This window comes from Cetorhinus maximus, chromosome 23 (genome assembly GCF_964194155.1).
Source record: "Cetorhinus maximus chromosome 23, sCetMax3.hap1.1, whole genome shotgun sequence".
In the NCBI taxonomy this organism is placed as follows: Eukaryota; Metazoa; Chordata; class Chondrichthyes; order Lamniformes; family Cetorhinidae; genus Cetorhinus; species Cetorhinus maximus.
This window is the reverse complement of record NC_135901.1, coordinates 8,685,195-8,704,237: the sequence shown is the minus strand read 5'-3', so window position 1 is coordinate 8,704,237 and position 19,043 is coordinate 8,685,195. Positions and strand designations below refer to the sequence as shown.

The 19,043-nt window shown below is 46.0% G+C and overlaps 1 gene segment (V, D, J or C); it reads left to right on the top strand.

Annotated features, from left to right (window-relative positions):
- Positions 1-209: 209 nt before the first annotated feature.
- On the top strand, positions 210-18,855 carry LOC144697779 (Ig heavy chain C region-like). The segment is given in 6 exon segments: positions 210-273; positions 3,304-3,666; positions 15,716-16,015; positions 16,229-16,534; positions 16,886-17,197; positions 18,440-18,855. Coding segments are annotated over 6 exon segments (1,734 nt in total).
- The last annotated feature ends 188 nt before the right edge of the window (positions 18,856-19,043 follow it).

Genomic DNA, 19,043 nt, shown 5'->3' with positions numbered 1-19,043 from the left:
CCAATTACCATCAATTCACAAGACAAATAATTATAATCAGCAAATATCATCCATTCACAAAGATTAATAATTGTTTGAATCAAGCATTTTCAGCATTTGATTCCATACAAAATGAAATTGCGATTCATTTAATATCATTAACATTGATTGAGACCACACTGACCATTCTGTCAGCAAGGAATCACATCTGTCCCAGAATTCAGTGGGAAATGGAATTAAATCAGACCGAGGATAATGAGCAGCTACCCAGCAGCCTCTGCGCTTTATTGACAAGTAATCACCTCATCATCACACAGAAACTCCTGATATGTAACTGGAGTGTGTGAGGATTTGTAAAGCGATGGTATAAATAAAACTACCTGGACCTGACTGTAAGTTAATGCGGCTCTCCAGTGAGTAATGTCTGTTACCTTCACTAATTTGGGTGAGGATGTGTTGAATGTTTTGTTGTACATGCAAGGACCACATATTTCAAATATTACAATCCTCCATCCGAAACCGAATTATGTACCCGCTTTCTGTCTGAAAGATGATGATTCACCATCAGCAGGGAAGAATCATCAGTACCGCAGGGACATCACCAGCCTTCGCTTGTGACGTTCAGCTCGTTAGACTGGGGATGGAAAACATCCAGAAAATCTGGAGGGACTGAAGGTATTAGACTGACACAAATGAAATACTAAACCTGCTTCAAGACATAAAGTAGTCATGCACCAAGATGGGAAGGTGGAACAGCGTTTTTCAGGCCCGCCGATCGATACATCGGTCAACCCATTCATTGATTCCTTAATCAAGATAGCCAGACATCCAATTACCATTCATTCCTGCATCACTGCAGTCATCCCTACATTCTTTGGCAGACGGTTGTGTTGTATTAATGTCACTGGATAAGTAACAAAGACACGAATTCAAATCCCACCATGGCAGCTAGTGGAATGTAAATTCAATAATAAATCTGGTATTGAAAGCTGGTCCTGAGGAGGAAACCGTGAAACTACCAGCGATTGTGCAAAAAAAAAAATCATCTGATTCACTAATGCCCTTCAGGAAAGGAAATCTGCCACTGTACCTAGTCTGGCCTACATGTGACTCAAGATCCGCAGCAACATGATGGACTCTAACTGCCCTCTGAAATGGCCGAGCAAGGCACTCAGTTCAAAGGCAATTAGGGACAGGCAAAAAATGCTGGCCTTGCCAATGACTCCCACATCCCGTGAAGGAGTAAAGAGGCAAAAAAATCACACAAATGTATATGTTTGACTGTTATAAAATGTATCCTCTCTCTGAGTCCTCTCTAATAGTCTGTCTGTAATTCTTCCCATCCATCCAACCATCAGAATTTTATGATGTGTTGGAGAGATCCTCCAATGAGCTATTGTTGCTAACAGGGTGTCAGAGAAGCTGGATAACTTTTCTTCTCTGAGAGATGGGAACAGTTCACATAGGTTCACAACTTAAAAAAGAAAACTGACTCCAGTGTTGTTGCTGGGTAGATTTGTTATAAATAGGCCTTGTTGACAATGTTAAGAGTTTGAAGTTGGCTTGCCAGTACTGAGGAAACAGATCTTTGATTAGCTGCACAAACTCCCTGATGCTTCCTGTAAACAGCATCGGACATTCGAGCCTCCCTGACTGCAGCCGGCTGGCTTGCTGCCAAATACTGTGTGGGGCAGATTAGCCTGGATATGAATGAACAACATGGTTTTAGCCATTCAAACAATAAATGTTTCTGTCGCACACGAAAGACACATTTTTAAATGGTTTTTCATCTAAGGAAATATTTGACTGAATGCCGTGTTCACTGTGAGATTAAACTCGATCAGAAAATATTAAATTCACCACATGTTACTTAATTTATATTATTTCTAAGTAAAGGGCATTCCAGTTATTAAAGCCGATTTGTTAAGAACTTCATGGAGTGCTAGAGAGCGATGTTGATGGTCCCAATCCTCCAGTCTAATAAGCTGAGTTGAATGGCAAAAAATTAGAAGAAATTAAATTAAAAGAAAATCGTAGAATTGTCTTGAATTTGCAGGAATTCCTTGAATATTCTCCCAGTTGTGCACCTCATTTAGCCTGAGGGGTCTCTTACACCTCATTAGTATCGTGTACTGTACAGTTTAATTTGTGCTGATTTCGATTATTTAACAGTCCCTCTCAAAGCTGCCAATGAGTGGAGAAATGATCAGTTCATGACCCGCTGGAAGTTAAAACAGTTATTCTTGTGATATTGTGTAATATGCCGCAAAGCTCTGATATCCTGTGTTCCCAATACCAGTGAATGGTAGACAGCGGGAGGCCAATAAAATTAGCTGCAATGATTTGGATGCTGAAGGACAACTTTTCTGATCTCCGTGTCTGTTCTGATTCATTAACTTCTTTGTCAACAGGTGATGTAAATTTTACGTTTCTCTGTAAACTTACTGTTGAATTATCAGGCAGGCGGGCTTCTTTTATCGCTAATTTTCACAGGGCTGTCTTCGGGTCAGGAGCAGATCGAGAAATGCAAGGAGAGGCATTGTATAATGTGAGGAGATTCTTCTTAACTTCGGTCCCAAATTATACAGCGATAGCCACCCTGGCTGTAAATAGAATCACTTTGTTCATCCCCTGCATTTAGTTACATAAATCAATAATAATTCCTATGACTGATGATGCTTAATTATTGTAATGAGACCCGGGGTTGCTGCAAAACAGACTGACCTTTATTCCCTGATAATGTAATTTATTTTATTAGGTTCAACCCCTTGGGAAGTAATGTAGAAATAGATGGATTTAATTTACAATGGAATTATAATTTATTAACAGATGCTCAACTGTAATTTCACCATTAGAACCACTGGAGTCAGGACAATGAATCCATTCAGCCAAATATCCCGATACAGATAAAATGTCCACTTTTAACAATAACCTATTGTAAATATCTGAGTCCATTCTGTTGGGGATGTGGAAGGTGGGGCGTGGATCCAGTCGCCGCCTCCACCAGGGAATCAACAGGCGGCGCCTGGAAACCCGCCCCCTTCTGCCGGGTATTTAAATACCGCTCACTGGGACCGGAATCCAACAGTCCGGGAGCTGGTTTGTTCACTGAGTTCTGGACAGAACCATTTTCCCCAAGTGACCAGAAGAATGAGGTCGGCGATTTCTCTCAGTTTGTTGCTGACTTTCTTATCCCGTGAGTAGTTTTTATTGTCCAAGTCTCTCACTGTTACCGTCTCAGTGTTAATCTCTCTCTGGAATGTCACAGAGTCAGGGATCAGTTCACGAGGATTAATCCTCGGGGTTTTTGATATATTTTTACAGGTGTCCAGTCGGAGGTTGTGTTGACTCAGCCAGAGGCAGAGACCGGGCGTCCCGGAGGCTCCCTGAGACTGACCTGTAAAACCAGCGGCTTCGATCTTGGCAGCTACTACATGCCCTGGGTCCGACAGGTTCCCGGGCAGGGGCTGGAGTGGCTGCTTTGGTACAAAAGTTCATCCAGCAACTACTATGCCCCAGGAATTAAGAATCGATTTACTGCGTCCAAAGACACTTCAAGGAGCATCTTCTCCTTGGACATGACGAGCCTGAAGACTGAAGACACCGCCATCTATTACTGTGCAAGTAGAGCAGTGGGGTACGGGACGGACTACTGGGGACAAGGGACCATTATGACGGTGACTGCAGGTAAGAACCACACATTTATTTAGTAACTGTTTTATTTGATTCTTTGCTTTTTTTGTCTATTTTAATAATTCATTCGGCCAATGAAACCTGGGTTTGGTGGATTCTGTATGCAGAAGTTTTTACAATGTTTCATGTGATCTGCTGAAATTGAGTTATATAATTCCGCTGTGTCTTGATAAAAAGTGCTGCTGAGGGATTGAGACCCTGGTTGTTGTGATTTTGTGTTTATCTGCTGAGGATACTGTGTGGCCGGGCTACTTGAAATATCTAACGTTTATAAAAACAGTTTGACGTTTCTGCAATGTTTAACCCCGGTGACATTTAATGGCTGCTGGTTTTACCATCTGTTGCACAAGGGTTTAAATCGGTTTGAAATCAAACCCAATATTAACAAAATATGCTTAAGTTTCAATATTAATTTATTGAACATGTTCCACCTACTCACAATGCTGTTGACATTATTCCATATTTCTGTTTAATTTAATTATTCATTCATTTGGTGACGAGCGGTTGTCTGGATTCGATATTGAGATTTTCTTGCAATGTTACATTGGATTCTGTTGGAAGTGTTTGTACAATTGAGCTGCTTCTCCATGAAACGGGTTTCAGTCCCTCAGTGATGTGATTTTGGTGTTTTTCTGCTGAGGAGAGTGTGTATCTGGGTGACTTTGAATTAGTAGAATTTATGAAACGGTTTGGCGGTTCTGCATTGTTTCTGCATTGTTTAAACTCGGTGACATTGAGCGGTTACACGTTTTGCGATTGAATCGAAGCAGCCTACGCGTTTGTATCTGCTTGAAGCGCGATTGTAGGCAGAAAACAAACAGGCTTCAGAAATGGCTAAAAAAGCATTTACAGATGTGTTAGAACATTTTGTCTTTATTTTAAGTGATAATTGCAGAATAAACTAAACCATGGATTATGACGCTCATTCAGAACATAATTCGTTACTGCAATCAGAAACTATACAATTACCAAGTTTTCAAATTGTAGAGTAAAATTAATACAATTCAAACAATTATAATGTGGTAATATTTCTCCATATTGACGGAACAGCTTTCATATTACCCTGATTGATCATTAATCGCCTTTCACAATTCTGCTGTGCTCTGCACACAATTAACATGATCGGGAAAGTTTTTCGGCTGGAAACATTTTGTGATTATGCATGAAAAACTTTCAGTAAGAATATACTGACTCCACAGAATTGTTCAGTTTCAAAAGAAATTTTTAATTACTTTTTTTGTATCGCTGATAACATTTGCATTGACTTAAAGAGCAGTTTGACATTGCAGTTTGGCTATATGTCTATCCGGTTATTAAATCCTTTCTGTGCAGCCGTAACCACATTATTCCTTCAATGTCATTGGGATTTGGATAGCGAGATAATTGTCACTAATCTAGTTTTAAACAGTTTACTGGGGGGTGTAATTCGCTGGCAGTAAAGGAATTGTTCTTACATTTTTTTGAAATAGAGATTGACAAGTAAAAGCTTGAAATTCGAACGGATTAATTTAATTGCAAACATTCGTATTAGTTTTGAACTTAATAACAACATCCTGTCTCCCATTGCTGTGCTGTGCACATAATAGAACTATAGGAGAAGAGCAGATTATATCTGAGATTCATGCTTAATTCTTAATAAATATTAAATTGAAGAACAAAATCTGGAATCAATTTGCCGGTTATATTTCAGTGGCGCAGATGATCTGAATGAATTATTCTCATCAAATTGTATACTGATCAATTTGGATCTTCTTTCATTGAACAATAGATTTAACAATTAAATTATAGGGATTGTTATCTAGGAAGCAATTTTATTGATAATAAGTAACTGCCAGGAACATTTGTTTACATATAGCTTGGAGTTAAGACAAGTTTGATTCAGCAAACAGATGATATTACAGCTCATCGACAGTTAATGCGATGTGACCCTGGCCAGATTTGAAAGTGTTTCAAATATTCAACTCATAAATTCGTCGTGTGAATTACTCGATGAGAATAGATGGAATTTATGATTCCTAAATCCGTTCAGAAACGCATAGTTTACATTTTTGTCCGTTAAAACAGAGCAGGAGAAGTAAAAATAAAATAGTAAATATTGATCAGATTTAAGTAAAATTGATATACTTGCCTGAATGTTACCATCTAGTAATTTGAAGTTTATTGTTCAACATTGTTTCAGTGGCAGGTTGATTTAAATAAACCCCAATTACCAGGGAGAAACAAATTTTCAATTATTGAAAACTATTTTTATTATAAAGTAGAAATCAGCTAACAAGAAAATGAATTGACAATAACAAGATAATTAACTTACAATATAATATCAGTGATAAGTAATTCAACATAAATGAACTCCAACAATTAAATAGTATACTGGACATTATAGTGATGCAAAATCTCAAAGGGTGGAGAGAATTTTGAATTGTATCCAAAATGAATTCAGAAAAGAATACTTTTCTTACTCAGCTGTGCTCAGCTCGATAAGGTGTTTCGCCTCGATGTTTTTATTGGTTATATTTATACCTAAAATCAAATCAAATCAGTGGTTAATGGGTTTTCAATGTGAATGTTTCCTGATTTGTTTAATTCTTACCCTGTCATTGAGTCTTTATTACGGACAACCAATTATCCTGAATCTGTAGTATTTGCTGTGCTCTTTTTAAGGGTAACTTAAATCGTACATTGTTTGGAGATTTGAGTCAGACGGAGAATTAGATGGAGTTCAAAGGGAGCTTTGAAATGAAAATCATTTTTCATTTCAAAGAAGTCATAGAATAATTGTAGCAAATTGGCCATTGATCAATTAGAATCAAACAGCTTGAATGAAATGGACAGATTGAACAGATCTATCTGCTGGGAACTCGATTGTTGCACCATTTGTGTCTGTCCTGTTTCTGTGCGCGTGGTCACTGTGTTGGGACCAGGAATCTTCCTGGCTGGTTGTTAACCTTCTGGTTCGCTCTTCTGTATTTCAGGAAGTGCAATTTGATTTATTCCTTCAAAAAACTTGTATTTGTGAGAAATGTGAAAGTTTGACTTTTTGACCAGGCGCCTCAGAAATGAGATACCCAACCCATTGTGACAGTCAGAAAGGACAATTCAGAAACGACAGACAGACTGTCGAAGGAGGTTTGGTCGATTTTAAGCCAGTGATGTATCTGTCTTGGGAGTGTTCGGTTAGGAAATGCAGAGAGAGTTTTATCTTATTTTAATCTGTGCTGTAGCAGTCCTTTACCTATTTGATTGGACAATGCGGAGGAAGAAATTAGCCTGTATCTTATTTTTAATCCTATCATAGGATGTTGGGGTCGCTGGCAAGGCCAGCATTGTTGCCCATCCTAATTTCCCATCCTTGAGGAAGTGTTGAAATGCCACCTCCTTGAATAGCTGCAGGTACATTCACAGTGCTGTTAGGTCGGGAGTTCCAGGATTTTGACCCATTGACATTGAAGGAACGGCAATATAGTTCCAAGTCAGGATGTTCAGTGTCTTGGAGGGGAACATACAGGTGTTTCCAAGCACCTGCTGCCCTTGTCCTTCTAGTTAGGAGAGGTTGCGGGTTTTGAAGGAGCCTTGGTGAGTTGCTGCATTGCATCTTGTATATGGTACACACTGCTGTCACTGTGCATCGGTGGGGGAGGGAGTGAAAGTTTAAGGTAGTGGATGGGGTACCAATTCTGTGGGCTGCTTTGTCCTGGATAGTATTGAGTTTCTTGGGGTTTTTTGAAGTTTCACTCATTGAGGCAAGTGGAAACTATTTAATCCCAGTCCTGACTTGTGCCTTGTAGATGGTGAGTTGTCTTTGGGCGATACGAGTTGAATTACTCGCCACAGAATTCCCAGCCTCTGACCGGCTCTTGCAGCCACAGTATTTATATCAAAACCGGATTGAACCCTCTCCTGGGCATATTTGATGGGACAATGTGGAGAGAGTTTTATTTTATATCAAACCGATGCTGTACCTGACCCGGAGTGTTTGACAATTCAGTGGAGAGTTGGCTTTCTGTTGAATCCCACCCTTGCAGCTGATGACAGGAGTGTACTGGGGGAGGAGTGGGGGCTTTAATCCATATCTTAACTTGTCCTGTTCCTTACCTGAGAGTCTTTTCCCCGCAGAGGTCAAACAAACTGAATCAGCATCGAACTAACTGGCTGTGGGTTCTCGAGCCAGATCTGTGAAAATAAATTGTTCCATTGCTCGGTTGAAATGAAGTGCGTTAATTGTTATTAACAATATTTCTGGAGAGAACATGTATAAATTTTAATGAATTAATTATGTTTAAGCATTTTGAGTATCAGGAAATCATTGAATGTGAGTGACCTGAACTTGAGCACAATTTCAGAACAAACAGAATCAGGGAGTGACAGTGAGGCTCCAGAGAGCAGCGCCTGTTCTGATCTGATCAGAGGCTGCGAGTTATTTAAACGATTGAAATGGACAATGACCAGACTCTCACTCCAAATAACCGGCCACGGGGGATTTGGGGAAAAGGAGCCGCCATCAAAAACTGAGTCATTGGATTGCCGTCTGCAGGGGGAGGAATGAATTACAGAAATGAGAGCATGAGGAGAGGCTCTTCGATCCTGCCCTCCATTCAGTAAGATCATGGTTCATCTACCTCGACACTCAGTCTCTTTACCACACACCTTCACTCGCTCACTCTCTCTGTCACACACGCTCTCTCTCACACACGTGCCTTCTCTCCCTCTCACGCACTCTCTCTGACAGACACACACTGTCTCTTTCTCTCTCTGTCACACACACACACACACACACACACACATAACTCTCACATTCTCCCTCTCACATACAAACTCTCTTTAACACGCACGCACTCTGTCTCAAACATTGCCTCTCTCTTTTACATACACTCTCACACATACTCTGTCAACTACACACACTCTCACACACGTGCACACTGTCTCTCCAACACACACGTGCACTCTTACTCACACATGCACTCTCACACACTCATTCTCTCTCACACACACACAAACACACACACACACACGCACACTCCCTCTCTTTTATGCACACCCACTCTCTCTCACATACATGCACCCTCTCTCCCACACACATACACACTCTCACACATGCGCACACTCTCCATTCTCTCTCTCACATATAGATAAATAACACTCTCTCACACACATGCATCCTCGATCTCTCTCTCTTGCACACGCAGAAACACAACCACATTCCCTCTCACACACACACACTGTTTCTCTCACACATGCATTCTCTCTCATTCTCTCTCTCACACACACTCACATACTCTCTCTCTCTCACTCTCTTTCTCTCTCTCTGACACACACACTGGCTCTCTCTTTCACACACTTTTTCTCCCACACACACACACGTTCTCTCTCTCTCACACACTCACTCTCACAGACTTCTACTACCTATCACTCACACCCCTACACTCTCTCTCTCACACACACACACACACACACACACACACAGTCGCTCTCTCTCACACACAAACATTTCTCCATCTCAGACAATCTCACACTCTCACACACGCTCTCTCACTCTCTCCCACACACACACTCTTTCTCTCCCACACACGCAGATTCTCTATCTCACACACTCTCACACTTATACTCCCTATCTCACACACACACTCTCACACACACACTTTCTGTCTCTCTCTGTCTCTGTCTCTCTCTCTGAAAAACACACATACACTTGAATGCACTCTCTCTCTCTCTTTCTCACGCACACACACACACATTCTCACATACAGAAGTGGGCTGAAAATATTAATTGCTGAATGAAAATCCGTTAAGCTGCATGCTTGTTCACTGTTCCATTTCTGATGTCTTTTTGTGTAAAATGAAATTACACAGGTGACATCACTATATATGTGGAGAATTTCCAAATGTTGAACCAAACACATAGAAACAAGGAAAAGGGAGGGATCTGATTGGGACCACGGTCGCCTGGATCCCCAATACTGGTGCACACTTGGTGCAAAATGCCTGCACGGCCCATCCTGGTTTTGCTGTCACCTTCCCCTCCAGCCCCCTCAGTCTGCCTATTCGCGCACTGACACGGGTTTCTCAAAGAAAGGCATCGGTATTAAAGCAGCTGGCCAGCGATCTACACTGCTGCCTGACTTCACACAGCCGGTGTTACTGAAAGCTGATCAATATGGAGAATCGGGACAGGATCGATTGAGAGAAAGAGGAGGAGGTGGAGGTGGTGGAGCCGAATGGAGGAACCCCCAGCTCAGCTGTGGACAACAGACAACGGAAAGTTGAGCCGGAGCGGAAAATCATCCGGAGAAATATCGCCTTGATGAGCCTGCAGCACCTGGGCACCCTCACTACCCACAATCACTTACCCTCACCCACCATCACTCACTCACTCGCCCTCACTCACTCCCTCACCCTCACTCCCTCGCCCACCCTCATTCACCCACCCTCAATCACTCGCCCTCACTCCCTCCCTCACCCACCCTCCCTCACCCACACTCACTCACTCACCTTCACTCACCCACCTTCACTCACCCTCATTCACTCACCATCAATTACTCACTCACACTCACTAACTCACACTCACTCACTCACCCATCACTCACTCACTCACACTCACCCTTACTCACTCTCACTCACCCTCACTCACTCACCCACACTCACTCACCCTCATTCACTCACCATCAATTACTCACTCACCCTCACTCACTCACTCACCCTTACTCACTCTCACTCACCCTCACTTACCCTTACCTACCCAGCCTCATTCACACTCACTCACCCACCCTCCCTCACTCACCCTCCTTCACTCACACTCACTCATCCTCAGTCACCCTTACCTACCCAGCATCATTCACACTCACTCACCCTCACTCACTCACCCACCCTCACTCACCCACACTCACTCACCCAGCCTCATTCACACTCATTCACCCATCCTCACTCATCATCACTCAAACTCACTCATCCACCCATCCTTACTCACCTACCTGCACTCACAATCAATAACTCATCCTCCCCACCCTCACACACCCACTCACCCTCACTCACATACTCAACCTCACATACCCACCAACCCTCACTCTCCCACTCATCTACCCTCATTCAATCACCCACTCTCACTCACTCATCCATTCTCACTCACCCACATTCAGACACCCACCCACGCTCACTCACCACCCACCCTCCCTCACTCCTTCACTCACCCACCCACCCTCTCTCACTCAGCCACCCTCCCTCGTTCTGTCACTCAGCCACCCTCACTTTGTCAATCATGCACACGCTCACTCACTCGATCACTTTTCCTAAATCGGTGTGTGGGAGGGCGGGATCTGCGGGGAAGAGAGACCTGGAAGCGAGGCCTGAGGCCTAGCAGTTCCAGAAAGTGGAGCATGGCCCAAGGGAGCGACGAACGTCGGTGGAAAGGGCAGAGAGGCGGGGCTAAAGCGCAAAGAGCCTGGGGGAAAGGGCAGGGAGGCGGGGGGAAGTGTAGAGGGTCAGGGAAAGGGGCAGCGATCCAGCGGAAAGTGCATAGAGATGAGGCAAAGGTCAGTGAGCCGGTGAATGGGCAGAGATCCGTAGAGTAAGTGCAGAGAGCTGGGGGAGAAAGGGCAGAGAGGCGGGTGGGTGAAAGGGCAGAGAGACGGGAGGGGGCAAGGGCAGAGAGGAGTGAGGGGGAAAGGGCAGAGAGGGGTGAGGGGGCAAGGACAGATAGGGGTGAGGGGGCAAGGGCAGAAAGGGGTGAGGGGGCAAGGGCAGAGAGGGGTGAGGGGGCACGGGCAGAGAGGCGGGAGGGGGCAAGGACAGAGATGGGGAGGGGGTAGGTCAGAGAGGGGGAGGGGGAGGGGGCAAGGGCAGAGAGGGGTGAAGGGGCAAGAGCAGAGCGAGGGGAGGGGGCATGGGCAGAGAGGGGAGGGGGCAAGGGCAGATGGGGAAGGGGCAAGGGCAGAGAGACGGGAGCGGGGAAAGGGCAGAGAGGCGTGAGGGGGAAAGGGCAGAGAGGCGTGAGGGGAAAGGGCAGAGAGGCGGGAGGGGGCAAGGGCAGAGAGGTGGGAGGGGGAAAGAGCAGAGAGGAGGCGGGGAAAGGGCAGAGAGGAGGTGGGGTAAAGGGCAGAGAGGAGGTGGGGTAAAGGGCAGAGAAGCGTGGGGTGGGACGGGCAAAGAGGCATGGGGGGAAGGACAGAGAGGTGATGGAAAGGGCAGAGAGCCGGGGGAATGTGCAGCGAACCTTGGCTTAAGTGCAGAGAGCTGGGGGAGAAAGGACAGAGAGGCGAGCGGGAAAGGGCAGAGAAGCAGGGGGAAGAGCAGAGGGGAGGGGGAATGCGCAGATGGGAGGGGGGAAAGGGCAGAGAGGCGGGGAGAAGGGCAGAGGGGAGGGGAGAAAGGGCAGAGAGGAGGGAGGGTAAAGGGCAGAGCGGTGTGGGGGAAAGGGCAGAGGGGTGGGGGGAATGGGCAGAGGGGAGGGGGGAAATGGCAGAGAGGAGCGAGGGTAAAGGGCAGAGTGGCGGAGGGGAAAAGGGCAGAGAGGCGGGGGGGAAAGGGCAGAGAGGTGGGAGGGTTAAAGGGCAGAGAGGCGGGAGGGGGCAAGGGCAGAGAGGAGCGAGGGGGCAAGGGCAGAGAGGAGTGAGGGGCCAAAGACAGAGAGGGGTGAGGGGGCAAGGGCAGAGAGGGGTGAGGGGGCAAGGGCAGAGAGGGGTGAGGGGGCAAGGGCAGAGAGGCGGGAGGGGGCAAGGACAGAGAGGGGTGAGGGGTAAAGGGCAGAGAGGAGTGAGGGGCCAAAGACAGAGGGGTGAGGGGGCAAGGGCAGAGAGGGGTGAGGGGGCAAGGGCAGAGAGGGGTGAGGGTGCAAGGGCAGAGAGGGGTGAGGGGGCAAGGACAAAGATGGGGAGGGGGTAGGACAGGGAGGGGCGGGGGCAAGGGCAGAGAGGGGTGAGGGGGCAAGAGCAGAGCGGGGGGAGGGGGCATGGGCAGAGAGGGGGAGGGGGCAAGGGCAGAGAGACCGGAGCGGGTAAAGGGCAGAGAGGCGGGAGGGGTAAAGGGCAGAGAGGCGTGAGGGTAAAGGGCAGAGAGGCGTGAGGGTAAAGGGCAGAGAGGCGGGAGGGGGAAAGGGCAGAGAGGCGGGAGGGGGAAAGGGCAGAGGGGAGGGGGGAAAGGCCAGAGAGGAGGCGGGGAAAGGGCAGAGAGGAGGTGGGGTAAAGGGCAGAGAAGCGTGGGGTGGGACGGGCAAAGAGGCATGGGGGGAAGGACAGAGAGGTGATGGAAAGGGCAGCGAGCCGGGGGAACGGTCAGAGAGCCGGGCGAATGTGCAGTGAACCTTGGCTTAAGTGCAGAGAGCTAGGGGAGAAAGGGCAGAGAGGCGAGCGGGAAAGGGCAGAGAAGCAGGGGGAAGAGCAGAGGGTAGGGGGGAATGGGCAGACGGGAGGGGGGATAGGGCAGACGGGAGGGGGGAAAGGGCAGAGAGGCGGGGAGAAGGGCAGAGAGGCGGGGAGAAGGGCAGAGCAGTGGGGGGGAAAGGGCAGAGGGGTGTGGGAATGGGCAGAGGGGAGGGGGGAAATGGCAGAGAGGAGGGAGGGTAAAGGGCAGAGCGGTGGAGGGGGAAAGGGCAGAGAGATGGTGGGGGGGAAGGGCAGGGAGGCGGGGGGTGGAGGAAGGGCAGAGAGCCGGGCTATAGTGGGGAGAGCCGGGCGAAAGCACATAAACCCGTGCAGAGAGCTGGGGGGGAGAGGTTGAGGGCAGAGAAGAGGGGTAAGAAATGTCAAAGAGGCGGTAGGGGGAAAGGGCTGAGAGGCGGGAAGGGGAAGGGGCAGGGAGGCTGGGAGGAAAGGGCAGAGAAGCGGTGGGGGAAGGGCAGAGAGGCCGGGGGGAAGCGCAGAACCGGGCTATAGTGGGCAGAGCCAGGCGAAAGCAACTGCGAGCCGAGGCCCCAGGCACCCTGGGCCCCTCTTTTTCTATCTCTCCCTCTCTCTCCCTTATGGTCTCTCCTCCTCCCGAAATCCTTACCATTCCCGGGGAAAGGTGCTATGTGCCTGGGATAGAAGGGAGACAATGTCTCTGTGCGCTTCCCCCCGGCTCCCTGTGCCTTTCTCCAGCAGGTATTCGCTGCCCTCCTATCACAACCTGTTTGTCTCCCACTTTTACTGCTGAAAGAGCGAAAATGCTGGAATCTATTATTATGGAGTCTATCACGGGTCACTTAGAAAATCCAATTGCAATTATATGGATCGATCATGGTTTTGTGAAAGGGAAATCATGTTTGGCTGATTTATTTGGGGCCTTTCGAGGAAGCAACAATGAACATGAATAAAGGGGAATCTGTGGATCTGCTGTACTTGTGCTCCCAGAAGGCATTTGACAAAGTGGCACATCAAAGGTTACTACACAAAATAATGGTGTCAGCAGTAACATTTCAGCACGGGTAGAAGTTTGGTTAGCTAACAGGAAACAGAGAGTAGGGATAAATTGGTTATTTTAGATTGGCAAGATGTGAGAAGTGGAGTGCCACAGGGATCAATGCTGCGGCCTCAACTATTTACAATTTATATCAATGACCTGAATGAAAGAACTGAATGAATTTGCTAAATTTGCTGATAACACAAAGATAGATACAAACGTAAGTGGTGAAGAGGGGATAAAGGGTCAACAAAGGGATATAGTTTGGTTAAGTAAGTGGGCAAAAAAATGAAGATGCAGTATAATGTGGGAAAATATAAACTTGTCCACTTTGGCAGGAAGAATACAAAAGCAGCATATTTTTGAAAGGGAGAGAGATTGCAGAACCCTGAGGTACAGAGGGATGTGGATCCCTTCGTCCATGAATCACAAAATGTTACAATACAGGAACAGCAAGTGATGAGGAAGGCAAAGGGAGTGTTGTCATTTATTACAAGGGGAATAGAATATAAAAATAAGGATGTTTTGCTGCAATTTAATAGGGCGTTGATGAGACCTTGTCTGAATTACTGTGTACAGATTTGGTCTTCTTTAAGAAAGGATATAAAAGTATTAGAAGCTGTCCAGAGAATGTTCGTTCAAATGTTACTGGGAGGTGTTGTCGGTTATCTCATGAGGAAAGTTTCGATAGGCTGGGCCTGTATCCATTGGAGTTTAGAAGAATGAGAGCTGATTTTATTGAAACATATAAGATCCTGAGGGGAATTCAGAGGGTGGATGCTGAAAGGATGTTTCCCCTTGTGGGAGAGACGAACGATAGGGAACACAGTTTAAAAATAAGAGGTCTCCCATTTCAGACGGAAATGAGGAGATTTTATTTTTCTCTCAAAGGGTCGTGAAACTTTGGAACTCTCTTCCCCAGGGAGCGTTGGAGGAGGAGTCATTAATATTTCAAGGCAGAGGTGGAGAGGTTCTTCATTGACAAGGGAGTCAAAGGTTAGCCGAGAGTATGTGGGAATGTGGAGTTAACGCCACAATCAATCAGCTATGATCGTATTGAATGGTGGAGGAGGCCCCAGAGGCCGAATGGCCTACTCCTGCTCCTGATCCGCATGTTCACATGTACATACGATTGGAAAATGTCGTAATTACTGTAACTGGAATTCAATTTAGAGTTCACTGGTCATTATAAAGGTATCATTACAAAGGTACTTTCGAAGGGCCTTTGCTATTCTTTGTTTTGGGGGACGTGGAGAGGGAAGGGGGCATCACTCAATTTGAACAGAGCCAATTTCCAAAACTGCAATGATATCAATGACGAGACAATTTCTCTATCACCAAGTGCTGTTGATTAAGAAATAAATGGTGGCGAAATAATGGGGAAAATCCTCTGCTCTTCCATTTTAATCCAATGAAAGGTACGTCATTCAGATGACATCAAAATGTTCTCTTTTAGTAATGGGATAGAAGCGGAAAAGGAGGTGTGGGTTTCTTAAGAGGGAACCGACAGGTGAGGGTCACCAAATGATGGAAATAATAAATGATCAAATGTGGGTGTGGGTTTTAGTTGGAATATATTTGGATATGTTTATAGTTATAGTCAAATTTTGAGTTGTTTGGTTACTTGATGATCACAAATCACAGTGTCTAACTTATTCAATCGGCCATTCTTTCCCAGCGACACCGTCTTCGCCCACTCTCTACAGCCTGGTCTCCTCCTGTCAGCAACACAATACCGACGGCTCCGTCACCTACGTCTGTTTGGCGATGGACTACTCCCCAGAAATCACCAAACTGACCTGGAAGAAAGATGGACAGCCGATCACCACTGGATTTAAAACTTACCCGTCAGTGAGAAACCAGAAGGGAACCTTCACCCTGAGCAGCCAGATAATCATCACCGAGTCAGAGGGGGAATGCAGCAAAATCAAGTGTGAGGTTCAACACAGCGGCTCAGACAAGAGCATTGGAATGACATGTAAGTGTTGGGGAACCTGTGAGAAACAGAAAAGCTGTGATTAACCTGTATAGGGCCTTGGTTATAACACATTTATCGTTCATTGGATAGTTCTAACAGCTGGACATTCCAGGTTAGTGTCTATTAACGGTAAAAGCCTGTTAAAATATACGAACTCATTGTATTTGTTATCAATTTCTTCTGCAAGAAATGTCTAACCTGTGTTTCTTGCAGGTCCTGACATCTCTCCAACTGTTCTCCTCACCGTGAGTTCCCGGGAAGAAATCACAATCAATAAATTTGCAACCGTCGTCTGTTCAATCATCGATCTCCGTCCAAAGTCAATGACCGTGAAGTGGCTGAAGAATGGACAACCCATTGATTCAGGAATTGTCACCTCTCCCGTCTTTGAAGTGAAGGGGACCTTCTCGGCGACCAGTCGGCTGAAAGTCTCCGCTGGGGAATGGTTCACCGGCGCGGTCTATACCTGTCAGGTCACTCACCAAGGGGTCACCCAAAGTCGAAACACCACCGGGTCTGGTAAGAGATACAAACCCATTACAGTAACTGGTAACCGCTTCGGAATAGTGTTGGAAAGTGCAGCCATAAAACGACTTTCAGTACTGCATTCCAGGGCCCAGGAATGGTATATTTGTATTGGGACTGGGGCAAAGCAGATTCACTAGAATGTTTCCGGGGCTGAAAGACTTAAATTATGAGAACAATTTACACAGACCAAGCTGGTTTTCCATTGTGTAAAGAAGATTAAAGACGATAGTTAAAGGTTGATATGTCCAAGGTGATTTATTCTCCTTCAGGGAGTGAAGGCTGACTACTGCTGTCCTGCTTATGAAGGTGAAAATTTGGTTGATTTTCATTTCTGTCTCACAGATGATTCCCCCTGCCGCAATGATCCCACAATTACTCTACTGCCACCGCCAATAGAACAGGTCTTACTGGAGGCGACGGTGACATTAACCTGCATCGTTTCTAATGCTCCTTATGGAGTCCTCGTGTCCTGGACCCAAGAAAAGAAGCCTTTGAAATCAGAGATCGCCGTCCAACCGGGAGCGGATCCTGACAGCGTGGTCAGCAACGTAAACATCTCTACACAAGCCTGGCTGAGTGGGGCTGAGTTCTACTGCGTGGTGAGCCATCAGGATCTGCCGACTCCTTTAAGAAGTTCCTTCCACAAGAATGGAGGTGAGCGGTGAGATTGAAGCAATAAGTGAGCCATTGTGTCTATTTCCAGGGTAAGTGCTAGAGTCAATATTTAGAATCCAGTGTACTAATGGTCTCATCTGATTGGCAATTTCACTAATTAAAAGTTCTGGGCCTGTAGACTTTAAGGGGAAAATTGATAAGTAAATGTAGGAACAATGAATTGAAGGCTGTGCTATTGGATTTCGATGAAGAAAGGTGGAAGGAGCTTGGTGTAGAGCTTAAACACCAGCACAGACCAGGTGGACCGAATGAACTGTTTCTGTGCTGTAAACTTTAAGCAGCTTTCCAATCCAACTCTTTAAGTTCTCAGATAAAAGGATTGTATCTGTAAGATGTTGGATTCGGGGGCCAAAATCCCGAAAAGGACAGTCAGCTGGTCATCAGGAAATTTAAGATTTTTTAAAAGTTTATTAAGAAACAACAGTTTAGGCTGATGCAGGAATTCATTGGACCGGAAAAGTATACGACGGGTGACAGCTGACAGCAGTTTACTGGTCCCAGGCGGCGGACAAATGTTTGGCACAAAGTGAATTGATCTCACCTTCCTCCTCCTCCTTGGCCGTTTTGAGGAAGGCAGCTGCCACCGGGCACTGCAGCCTCACCACGGCACCTCACCAGCATATGACCCCACCAGGACCTAGGCTCTTTGCCTGAGCACTTGTTAATATAACCTTTCTCTGGGGGCTATTAACTTATCCAGTGTCAATTACCAATGCAAACTCTTCTCACCAAAGGTTAAAGGACATATACCCAAACTGCCAGGGTGGCTACCACATCCCCAACTTCCTGTTCGCCCCCCTGCTCGAGGTCAGATTTTAAGTTTACATCATGCTGATGCTCACATCCTGGTCCTTTCTAAACATTTGCACAGATGAGGGGGTGCACAAGACTACAGCCTCCCAACTCAGGAGTGTCAACATGGCAGCCTGAACTGAGACTGTTTAGAGGTCAAAGTGTTTAGAAATCCTGTTTCCAGATAGAATCCATACTATTTAGCAACCCTTTAAAGGTTCATTATTATCCAGATAATAGCAGCTTTTGAAGAGCCCAATTTCTTAGACATCCAACCCTGCTCCGAGCTGGAAAACCAGATAGATCCCAAAATGGAAAATGGAAACTTTTAAGATTCAATACAAATCGCATTTCTCTCACATCTAAGCAGCGTTTTTTTTGGCTCTGAAATTGTCCAGTTTATTAACAGTTATTGTAATTTTTATGCAGGTTTTCTGCGAGAACCGTCCGTGTCTGTCCTGCTGCCCTCGGCAGAAGATGTCTCCGCTCAGAGATTCGTCTCCCTCAGCTGCTTAGTGAGAGGTTTCTCCCCACGAGAGATTTTCGTCAAGTGGACCGTCAATGACAAGCCGGTGAATCCCCGGAACTACAAGAACACCGGGGTGGTGGCGGAGAACGGCAATAGCTCCTTCTTCATGTACAGCCTGTTATCCATTGCAGCGGAGGAGTGGGCCAGCGGCGCTTCTTACTCCTGTGTGGTGGGACATGAAGCGATCCCCTTGAAGATCATCAACAGAACGGTTGATAAATCCAGCGGTAAACCGAGTTTTGTGAATATTTCCCTTGCACTGATGGACACCGTTAATTCATGTCAATGAGAATCTCTCGGTCACGTTTCAAACTTCAATAAAAAAAATAATAAAGTCCTTTTCTCCAATCGTGATTTAAATGCACAGTCGCTTAATTAATTTTGTTTTCCACTTTTGCTAATGTTAGAGCTGTTTAGTTAAAATCGGATATTTCCAGGGCTCAGAACCAAGTCTTGTACACCCAGTGCTCCCAGCTCAGATGCATCCTGGGTTAGAGACAGAGT